Source organism: Lactuca sativa, chromosome 2 (assembly GCF_002870075.4).
Source record: "Lactuca sativa cultivar Salinas chromosome 2, Lsat_Salinas_v11, whole genome shotgun sequence".
In the NCBI taxonomy this organism is placed as follows: Eukaryota; Viridiplantae; Streptophyta; class Magnoliopsida; order Asterales; family Asteraceae; genus Lactuca; species Lactuca sativa.
In genome coordinates this window covers 221906023-221918304 of record NC_056624.2, presented here as the reverse complement: position 1 = coordinate 221918304, position 12282 = coordinate 221906023, and the positions used below count along the sequence as shown (strand labels likewise).

The 12282-nt window shown below is 34.8% G+C and overlaps 1 protein-coding gene across 1 annotated transcript; it reads right to left on the bottom strand.

The window, feature by feature from the left end:
* Nucleotides 1–7758: 7758 nt before the first annotated feature.
* Nucleotides 7759–8527, bottom strand: LOC111879868 (protein EARLY RESPONSIVE TO DEHYDRATION 15). Its single transcript, XM_023876301.1, has 2 exons — nt 8127–8527; nt 7759–8041 (listed from the first exon to the last, which is right to left on the bottom strand). The coding sequence occupies exons 1-2, from the start codon at nt 8410–8412 to the stop codon at nt 7890–7892; spliced, it is 438 nt and encodes a 145-aa protein (XP_023732069.1). The 5' UTR covers nt 8413–8527; the 3' UTR covers nt 7759–7889.
* Between the last annotated feature and the right edge of the window lie 3755 nt (nt 8528–12282).

Sequence of the window (12282 nt, the reverse complement as noted above, 5' to 3'; positions counted from 1 at the left end):
CAGAAATGAGACCATCTCTTTCTTTATATAGGGCAATTCACTTAATTAGGGTTTCCTTCTGTGCCTAGTACGCCCAGCGTACCAGGTGGCTCTTGCTTAAGAAACACGCGCATCTGTACGCTAAGCGTACGCATACGTACGCCCAGCGTACTTCGCTGCCAAAATCCTCACTTAGGGACTTATCTTGCCAACTATCCCAAACTTCCATAGCATCTTCGAAATGACTTGAATTCCAAAAATCCTCATACATACGGAAAGGTAATGAGATGCCCTATGCTTCTAGCAACTCGCCTCAACCCGAGACCTCCTAGCCCCCGAATCGCGGCCCATGAACCTTAATCATGGATAATCCGAAACCGGATGTTACAAATCTCTCCAACTTGAATTAGATTTCGCCCTCGAAATCACTCCGTAACCCCACATAGATCAAACCCTACTAGCCGGGAAGCACCACCGAAGGTCGTCAAATCAAACAACAATCACTTCCAAGGATACTCGATCCCACCAAGAAGTCCTGACCCGAAAGGGGCAGACCCAACTGTCGCTACGGTACTCAATCTGAATCTTCAGAACTTAAAAACTCTTGCGGTCTAATTCCTTTCCAGACCATCCTCAAACATTATCCTGTTAATCGCCCGCTGACTAACAGAATCTAAGAACACCCTACCAACACTGATTCCCTGATCAATCCCAATCGCAACTCAAAAGGACGGAAGGGTCAGAATCTCCCTCTCCCTCCAGGACCCACTGCAAGGGCAATCATCAGGATCCATTAGAGAGGATGAACCCAAAACTCTAATCTTGGACACAAGGAAAAGATCATGCTCGCCTGGGAATATTCTCTGACCTCTGTAAACCCAATAGATGAACCTCAAGCTCACCCATTCTATAACCCAAAAAGGTTTCACCAATTCCCATCTTATAATAATTGTCTCAACTCTTAGTGACGCACAAGTCACGCAGTTCGCTTTCCCTCAAGCGAACACTACAACTCTCTTGAAGATCGGATTTCCCCTGAACTCTGTCGATTACTGCTCAATAGTTTCGTGCATCCCGTTGCACCTCCCGAACCAAGGCCCTAACCTACTCAAGTCTAACATCAGATGACAAACAATACCCCTCACATGGAACCCACCTCCGATTGATGCTCTAGCCCCAATAAATCTCAGATCCACAGCCTGTTCTTCAACTACACTCCCTTCCATGCTCCTTCGTAACTCCCAAAATCCCATAAGAACACAAACAAGCTCATCATGGCCACTCACAAGCTCAAGAACGGATATTAGGGTTTGAGAGGGTTTAATAACTGAGGAAGGTGGCCAGAAATGATACCATCTCTTTCTTTATATAGGGCACTTCACTTAATTAAGGTTTCCTTCTATGCCTGGTACGCCCAGCGTACTAGGTGGCTCTTGCTTAAGAAACACGCGCATCTATATGCTAAGCGTACGCATACATACGCCCAGCGTACTTCGCTGCCAAAATCCTCACTTAGTGACTTATCTTGCTAACTCTCCCAAACTTCAATAGCATCTTCGAAATGACTCGAATTCCAAAAATCCTCATACCTACGGAAAGGTAATGAGATGCCCTACGCTTCTAGCAACTCGCCTCAACCCGATACCTCCTAGCCCCCGACTCGCGACCCATGAACCTTAATCATGGATAATCCGAAACCGGATGTTACAATATTTGATTCAATCTTAGTGGGAATTTATGTACAAATTTGATTTTGAGTTTTGATTTTCATGTTTGATGTTTGAGTTTGATTTTGATTTCAGCCTTAAGTTTTGGTTTCATATGATTTTTTTTTGGCTGACGAGTGGTGGTTGTCGGATGTGAATAGGTGTGTCAATGGTGACTAGTAATATTTTTCGTAAGTGAACGTTTATGTGAGTGGTGATTGTTAGATATTTGAACAAGGATGAGACAGGGGTAAAGAATTTAGGTCCCAATAAAACAAATTACCAATAAAAGATATAAATAATCTACAAAAACTAAAAAATGATACAAAATGATATTTAACAAGAACAATTTAATGATTTCATATCTAAAAAAATGAAAACCGTAAGAAAATCATATGGTTTGACCAAATTCACATTGATCATGATCGTGTAATTAACATGATGATTGTGATCGTCTAATTAAATGATTGTCGATCATCATCGTTGACTTTAATTTAAATAAGAAACAAGTAGTCGTCTCCCGAATACCGATAAATTATATGTTACATATATTTTTTCATGTAGTAGTGCTCAAATGATTTAAGACAAGAAAAAATTGAATTGTAGTTATTAACATCAAAACTCAATGAATAAATCAAATATCATAAATAAAAATCTTTTAAATTATAATAAATTTAAATAATATAATTTCAAATTAATATAATTTAATATAAAGGATTAACATTCATCTAGATATTAAATGACTACTTATTATTATAAAAAAAAAAGTTATTTGAATGACTATTATCATTAATATTTATTTCTTACGGGTTATCGCTTATCCACTATAAAATTAGCAATTTCCACATAGTTTCTCTAGTTCTTCTTACCGGTGGTAAACTTCGACACGACCTACCACGTAAACATGTGGATTTGTTTAAAAATATTCGATTTGTTTAATTTAAATGACTGGACAAGATTACATAAAAACTAGACAAATAAGATTAGGATCTAAGCTTTTAATACGAAAATACATAGAAAATATTAGTTTATTTATATACAACTTTTTTTTAATGTTTTAGATAAACCGAATATGTCTAAAAGAAAAACAAAATAGTGAAGAAACCTTAGGTTGTAAGTTGTTTCGCCTTTAATCTAGTATCTACTAATTAACCTCTAAATCAATGTTCATTTATAGTTTTTCATTTTTGCATTAATATCCCATAAACCATAATCCACTTCGTCCTTTCCCTCTTTAAAACTTATTTTGAATATTGCACTTAGGCAACATGTAAGTATTTGTATTTCTTAACAATCGAGTTGTGACTTTTTTACTGATGAAAAAAAAATCTTAAGCTTGCATGTGACCAATCAAGAGGGCCGGTCCAATGGTTTTTATTGCCCCGGGCGAAGAGACTTAAATATGCCCCTATGTTTATAGCATATAAATTACCGAACACATTAGAATATCTAAAGTTAAAGTCTTTCGATTCAAAAAAATAACCAGATTGCAAAAAATGTGCCCAATTGAATGGAGCTTTATGCTTGTTAACAACTATTAAGAAGTTTTTACAAAAATATACATGAGTATATCACTAGGATAAGCATATTCACAATTCTTTTGAACAAAAAAGAAAATTATAAAATAAAAGCTACTAAATGAGAACCTAAGTACAATCGATATATAAGCAGATCAAATAATTCAAAGACATAGGATGATAAACCTAGATAAGGAACCATAATAATTAAACAACCTAAATCTTCAAGAAATAGCAACAAACAACATATCCCGGTTACGTACGACAATGAGACAACTCAACCAAGCATCAACTTTAGATCTTCAGTGACTAATCTTTAAGTGATAACATCAACAATATCTGAGTCCGAAGCAGACTATGGATCTTCTATGAGATTTCCAAACAATAGTGGGACAAAAACTATGGATAAATACATAAAAAAGATGTAAAGTTTTTAATGTTTTAGTTTATATGCATCAAATGCACACACCGAAAATGAAATTCATTCAAGCATTCTTCCATCAACTCCAAAAGATTGGCGAGTCCTAATTTACCATAGAATGCAGGCTCCTCCATTAACCTGCAGTGATAGAATATATATATACATAAATAAACTGCATATTTTTAATACTTCAGTTTAATATCTGATTTTTTCGACCAAATAAGTTAATTTTTTTTTACCTTGCCAAGTGAACTAATATCTGATAAATGTTAGACAGTTAGAGATCAAAAAGTCATACAAAATAAAGAGGGAGAAAGGAATCTAGCTAATATTAATGATTGTTTTTTTTATATAAAGAGCAAAGTGATTACCTTTCTGGTTAGCTAACAAGGGGAAAACAATGACTGAACAACAACATTTTAATTACATTCATCTGATCGTAAAGTATACTGATAGAATCCCAAATCCGACATAGACTAGCGATTCTTAGAGAAGCCATGGGAAGTGGTTCCATTAAGTTCCCTTTTGTACAAATTTCTCCATCGAAGATATCTACGATCTGTAATTTGAAAGAAAACAATCCATATCAAAAGATTGTATGAATACACAAAAAAAAAAAACTTAACATAAATATACATTGAACAACAAAGTGACCAAAATCCAATTGAAATCATCTTGGAGATCTGAATCATCTAAGACAGTTGAGGCATATCGATAAAATCAATCGCCTCCTCGTCTCCTACACTAGTAATAGCCTTTATTGGTTATTTGATTTCCGACTTACCGCTACCGCCTTAGGATATTCCTGCATCGTGCCGATTTGGAATGAATATGGAGAATGGGCTTGGACCGATAAGATTATACATGCGCTTGAACTAAAATTCCTGCCCCTCAATTGTGTGCTGCCCTGGGCCGTCGACCATGCCTTGGGCCGGGCCTGCCAATCAACAGTCACAATGGAAACAAAAGTCTAATTTACCAACACTGGAAGTATACCAATGTCATAATACAACAAGCAAAAAAAGAAATGGGGGCGGTATTTACCACCGACAAAACATGCCAAATCATATAACCAACGATAATATTGTTACCCCTCCTTGCACTCCTATACATGCTAAAGTACTACTCCTTGTATTTCAAAATTTTAAGCAAAATTTTCAACCTATTCTAATGTTTCATCTGTCAAGACATTAGTTTAGCCGTTTTCAATCATGACATTAATATTGCCCTTACCTCTCATAAACTATTACTCCTTGTTTTTTATGTGAGAAAGCAAATATCCTTCTACATTTTATTAATATTTATATTTCCATTTATTAGGTCAAAATAAGTGTCGAATATAAATTATGAGATAGAAAAAAAAATTAATGATACCCATACGTCCTAACTCCTAATTTTTCTATTTATTACAATGTCTAAACCATTAACTCACCAACCCAACACATAGCTTGACACAAAATCACGTCACGGAAATAAAAATATTGACACCATAGAATGATTAAATTGTAAGACTGACACGACATAATAATTTAATGCATTAGATAAGGATTTAGATTATGATCAATTTATCTTGTCCAAAGTCTCGATTTTCAACAAAACACCAATTTATATTGTCCAAGTCTTAAGTCTCAACCCGACAAGTTTGCCACCTTGACTGCTCTTGATGTGTTGTATTTTGTTACTTTATCTTGTTTGTGTGAACGTTTCTCATTAGGGAGGATGTTTAGGATTTCATTTAAATTTTAAAACAACTTACTGATTTATTAGTTTTTTTAAAAAGCAATAAATTAAAAAAATGGTAATGGGAGAAGGACTATTAAAATAATTTCTTATCATCTTTATAAAAAAGAGATTTCAACAAGTTAAGATTTTCAACTTTTCAAAATTCCTTATGATTTTTTAGTTGTAAAAAACAAAAGTCTTGAAAACATGTATAAGCTTAAACAAATATTTTTTTAATAAATAAAAAAAACTTACTAATTTATTAATAGTTCAAATATTTTTTTTAAATCACCACATAAGTCATTTTGACTTAAAAGACTTCATTTTGCCAAAATAAATCTACCACCATCCGGCCAAAGGAAGTGATAACACTCCTAACACCTTGTCATGACATATTTTTTAGTGTAACCTTAATTTTTACCATTTTACACCTAATCTTAGCATTTGATAAGGAGTGATAACACTCCTAGCACTCTTTTTTTTCTTTTCCTAATTTAATTAAATTACTTTATTTTAATATACAAACATATTTGTGCACAAATATTAAACACATTTTTTTAAAAACCACAAACAATTAATATAATATAAATTATATTTTTAACACACAAACATTTCATATTAAATTAAAAAAGTTACAATAAATTAAAACTTAAAATACTTAAAAACACGATTTAATAATTCAAATTACAAAAAACATGACTTAACACCGATATACACGACTTAATACCTACGGCTTATCCCAATTGTATTCTTTAGCAAGATCCTGTTTTGCATTGTTAAAAATTTGACGATCCTCCTCAGACAAGTTCTCTCCCGGGGTTAATAAAAGCTTTAACGCACAGTTCCTTTCTTTTCTCGCACAATTCATTTCTTTAATATTTCCCAATTCCAAAAAACCCTTAAGCTTAGCATCCAACGCTTTGATGTCGCTCAATATCTCTTCCACGTTAGTTGATGAACTTTGTACTCCTTTTTTTGTGATTTTGGTTCGATTTCGGGCTTTTGAAATGATTCTTGAACGGAATCTTCAACGGCACCTTCATCGGAAGAACCGATTGACTCCTCGAGTAAGCGGTATGGTTGTGATTAAAAGTTAGTTTGCGGTTGAGGTTGAGAGAAGAATTGAGTTTGTTGAACTGTTTCAAACGGATCCACATTCAGACAAGGTGTTTGTTGAGATTGGTTGTGGTAAAATCTCATTGGTTGAGAATAGCACGGTTTAAATGAACATATTTGCGGAGCCATTGTAGGAAAGTAGTAGCTAGCGGGAGAGTGAATTTGTCGATCAAAGATGGTCGATAACATGGTGGTGATGAAAGATTTGGGTATGAAAGGTTTGATGATTGAGTGTCTGAAGGTAGAAGGTTTAGCGACGAAAGATTTGAAGCTTTATTGGTTTTTTGAGTTTTTTTTTGTGGAGTTGAAGACATTTTTGTGTTTGTAAAATGTTGAGAGTGTTTGTGAGAAAGGTAATGATATTTTGTGTGTTTGAAAGGTTGAGGGTGTAGTGTAATTTATAGTAGATAAATTGTAAATGAAAATTTAAAAAAAATTAAAAAGGTTTTCTTTTATTAAATTATATGTTAGTTGATGGGAAATAAATGAAAACATTAAATTGGAGTAAAAACCGAATTTATTAATAAAAAAAGAGGCTGGTAAAAAGTTAGAACTTTTAATTGTTTGAAACTTTGAATTGTTGTCAAAAGGATTGCAATCCATTCTACAGAGGGAAAGCCTGTTACGAGTAAGTGGAGAGGTTTAAATGAGTTTCCACCAATCACAAGCAAGCGCTCTCTCTCTCCTCTCGTCAATTTTTTTACGAATTACTCTTCGCGGCCCCTCCCAGCGAGCGCTAGGGGCGGTGTGCCTTTGGGCTTAGCGAGCGTTCTTAACATCTGACTCCCCTTATCCTAAATCATATATATTTTTTACTAAAAAATAACTTATTTTGCCTAAAAAACTTTTTTAAGTTCAAAAACACACTCAATAAATCTCAAACACACTCGATCAATGAGTCAATCTCATTTTGATTAAAAAGGCTTCATTCTGCCTAAAAAGTTAAGTTCAATGCCTTAAAAGTCTTTTAAGTTCAAAATAAAATCTCCAATCACACTTCGGTTGGCTGACAACTTCAAGATCTCAGTTATCATGCTCGCAATGTTTTAATTATGATGAACGAATCAACGGATAAGTGAAAAAAAATTGAAGACTCGATCTATGTTGTGTTCTGGATGAAGTTCATTGACAACTAGGATTTATAACAATTGTTTTCCATGTTATAGTTTGGCTTTCTCGACTGATGACTGAGAATGAGGACTCGATTCCTTTTAATACATTTTTTAAAGACAGATTCTAGCAAACATCCATCGAAATATGAACCCAAGTTGTTATGGTTTTCGTTTCACACAATAAATGATACTCTTAACGGCCTCTTGAATCTATTCATTTTTATTGGTATTTACAATCGGTTTACAGAACAACTACAGACACGTACACTAGAGATCTGACTCCATCTGCCGTTAAATCGGTATGTGACTCGATGATCTATCGCGGTTGATGAATCGGCCTCGGATTCACTTTCACATTCACAATCTTCGGTGCCTTCTCGTAGTTCCTCGGCGACTCTATAGCGCGTGCCTTGCGCCAGTTCGAAACCCTCGACAAAATCAAATCCTTTCGCACCTCTCTCTGTTCATCTACAGAAGAAAAAACGACAATGAAGTAAGATCTGATGAACTAACCGCGATTAATCGAAGAGCTAGTGAGTTTCAATTGATTTACCTTCAGTTCCACGGATCTTACAATCGACGTCAGGGAGCGAATCTTCGGTAGGGAAGAACGCATCGAAGTTATCGGAAGAATGAAAATCAAATTGTGATTCGGAGAAGCACTCACGAAGCCAGTAATCACGAAACCAAGGGGAGGACCGAACGAGCGACCACCACTGGTCGGAGAAGTCCTCAACGTTACGATACGAGGCCGGTACGAACATCGGAGCGTTAGGATTCAGGGCTGACGATGGAAATCCATTCCCGTGCTGATTCTGCTGAACTACACCCATTGGCATCACCTTCACTTTACACACAGTTTCAGAAGCTATGGAGAAAATATCTTTCGAGTGAGAGTGACAAATACTGCGGTGGTATATAACTAGTGGATCTTCGGGAAAGAGACACAATAGTCAATGAAATTACAGAACTAACACTGATTAAATTATATTTATTGACGTTAACATCGATATCAATCGGTCATTCCGTAGGGCGAAATTACCATACAGTCCAAGCAGTATGCTTCTTGGAGTGTAAAAGGAAGGGCAATGATCGACATTTTACACGACCGAAAGGGAGCATGGTCCGCGTGTAATACTTATCCATAACTCTCTAGCACGTCATTGTCCTTATCCTCCCACTCTTTTTCCGTGATATTCATTTCAATCATTCAATGATATCATGCGAAACAAAAGTGGTATACAATAAGACTTAAATTTTTAATCCTTTTCTCTATAAACAAAGACTAATATTTATATAGTTTTAATTATTTTATAAAAATAAATATTAGTTGGGTTGGGATTGTTAATAGAGTTGATAAAAATTATTTTTTGTTGGTTGGACGTATAGATGAAAAAGAAAAATATATTTTAATGAATGTTTGGATTGGTTTTAATCATCAATGGGAATAATTTTAGAGCCGACATGGCTTACCTCAATGTCATGGTAACAGATAAAACATGGTCCCTACCTAGGGCTGTTAATCGGGTTAATTCGATTGGGTTTCGGGTTAAATGGGTCGGGTTAGTCGGACTTTTTAGAAAAAATATTCACCCGAAACCCGACCATAATAAGGTACGGGTTAGTCGGGTTCGGGTTTGTAGGGTCGGGTTAGTCGGGTTGAGGTTGAAGTGTAAGATGAATTTATGTTGTGTTATTTTAATACATAATCCACATGTATAGGGACTTAAATTGTAAAGTTGGTATACGATATGAATTTTTGGAGTTTCTTTTACCATATTAGTAATGTAAACAGTAAATAAAATTCGTAAAACTGTTACAACACAACCGTACTGCATTAAGAAGAGAGGAAAGTTATGTCATTTTATACATCTCTATACATCATAATTTTACTATCTGGTTTGTTTAAATAAGAAATATGTATTAGTTGTAAAATCTCATAGGATCTTGAATTCATGTCATTCAACGCAGTAAAAAAAAAATTGATAATAAATTCTTAATCGGGTTAGTCGGGTTGACCCGAAACCCGAATTGTTTTGAAAAAATCAACCCTAAACCCGACCCTAATAATAATTCGGGTTAGTCAGGTTGACCCGAAACCCGAATTGTTTTGAAAAAATCAACCCTAAACCCGACCCTAATAATAATTCGGGTTAGTCGGGTTAACCCGAATAACCCTATTAAGAGTTCTAACCCTATTAAGCCCGACCCTAATTACCTTATTCGGGTTCGGGTTTTTTTGACACCCCTATCCCTACCTGTTATGTTATCCTATATGTCATGTTAATGACTTGTAACATACATTTTCAATTTGAAACGTTCAAAAGACTGTTGGGAAAGATCAAATTTGAATAAAAAAACACATACTAATTTCTACTACCTATATATATTGCATTTTACATACCATTTTTCTATTTATCTCAGTATACTCGAACACCTTTTTTATCTATGAATTAAAACCCAAACACGTATCCACCAAACACAAACACATCTGTTCCGACGAGTTTCACACAATATAAGAGTTATATGAATCTCTTCAACTCTCAAAACTCACAACAAATACCATTTCAAGGATACTATTTTAATCTCATCTCACCCTCAATGCAAATTCCTACATCGCCCTACATGCAACAAAACATTTTTAATACTTGCTTCCATGCCACAAACAACCACACAACCAACACAAGATATGGTGCCTGAAACGTAACTGAAAGGCAGTAGGAGAGGGAAAGGGAAAGTGATTACGAAAAATGAAGAACCTCCATTATGGTGGACATCGGAGGAGAGGTACGCTTTGGCGATCGCATGGTGCGGGACTTCATAAAATCCAACTATAGAAAACGACATGAGGAGATCTAGTTTTTGGGAATCCGTGCTCGAAAAATTTCACATGCTTATGAAGAAACCTCCATATCGCAATATTGATATACTTAGTAGCAAGTGGACTCCAATTAGTTGTAGGTGCACCAAGTTTAATGGGATATTCAGCAAAAAAAATCGCAAAAGCAAAGTGATGCGGATGATTTTGATGTGTTTAGGGCCACGTGAGTGAGCAATATCACGTCGAAATGTGTCATGTTTTCAAGTATGAATAAATATGGGAGACTGATAAAAGATCCAAAATTGATTAAAACGTCAACATCATCAGATGTACAATCAAAGATGTCTCACAATTCAAATTCGTTTGACGTTTTCGACGCACGAACTAGCATCGACCTCAACGCCGACACCGATGACATCCCCAAAAACATCAAAGATATCTCCCCCCTCCCCATGTCGACCGATCAGACGCGACAATGTGAAGAGCGCTCAACGACATGCGGATGATGTTGAAAGAATGACACAAGAGTTAACGGAAATGGAGAAATGTTTGACCAACACAATTTAATAGCAAAAGAAAGAGTCGAAATACAACACCAGCATTTGGAATTCCTTCGTCGTCAAGCATATGAATATCAAATGACAAATGATTTGACAATTTTTCGCACTAACAAAGAAGATATGGCGCCAAGTGATTTGGGAGTCCTTCATGCGATGAATGAGAAGATTCACAAGAAATATTTGGATTAAGACTATCGTATTAACTTTATGTTTTTAAATTAAGACTATCGTATTTTTTGTGTTCAATGTTTTTTTTTAATGTTTTTCTAGTTTTAAAATGTTATGTTTAATTTAGGATTTAATTAAATAGCATCTTATATTAATTTATATTTGTTTTTATAAATATTATAACATAAATACAAAAACAAATAGAAAAAATAAATGGAAATAAATAAAAAAGAAATAAATCGTAAAAAAATGATGATATTGAAATTAGTGGATGTTATAACATGTTGCATATTTCGTTAATGGGTGTTATAACATCATGGTTGATATAACATGTGAGGTGACAAGTTTTTGATGGTAAAATACCTTAACATGTTGCTCACACTTAACAACCTAAAGCTATCAGGGAGAAGTCATCATCGCCATTTAAAAAGTGTTTCCAACTAATTGCAATCTTATTATCATTTTCCTATCACGCATTTAGGAAATGATTATCACTATACATCATATTTATCATGCTTGTATTTGTACTTAAGGTTTAATATCTTGTACATCTAATAGAAAAAAAAAGGAAAACAACATGGTTGGTCATGGTTCTCATTACAGCTAACCACAACCACAACCAAAACATCACCCATGGGGTGGTGTTCGCCTCCATAACGCACACCACCCACCTCCAATAACGCCCCATCCGGATAGCAAAATATGAGTATGTTTTTTAACATTCATTTCATAATCTAAAGTGGACCCTTATCATTAGTTTTTTCCCCCTTAAATTCTATAATTATTATATAATGATTGTCCCTTTTTATTGAAAAAACTATTTTCATTTAAAAAGAAAAAACATAATTTTTGTTAACTCAATGCACGGTAAATTTAAAACTCATTACCCGTCTATAAAATTAAAAAAAAAAAACAGTCACTCGTATCTTCTCACATTCTTTCACAACCACTACTTTAGCTTGCCGCCCAAGGACCAACTTCGGCCACTTAAGTGACACAGTCTGATCTTCCTCTCTCTCTCTCTCTCTCTCTCTCTGTTTTTCCTGGCTGAAACCACCATCCTCGAAAACACCTCCGGTGTCAGACCACGACCCCTTGATTTGCTTTTATATATCTCTCTTTTTCTTTCTTTCTTTTTCATTTGTATAATATTCATAAAA

Bases quoted from the DNA above. Each gene is read 5' to 3' on its own strand.
- LOC111879868 (XM_023876301.1), bottom strand. From the start codon at position 8,412: ATGCCAATGGGTGTAGTTCAGCAGAATCAGCACGGGAATGGATTTCCA. The intron at 8,042-8,126 runs GTAAATCAATTG...TTTCTTCTGTAG, and splicing joins TAAGATCCGTGGAACTGAAG to ATGAACAGAGAGAGGTGCGA.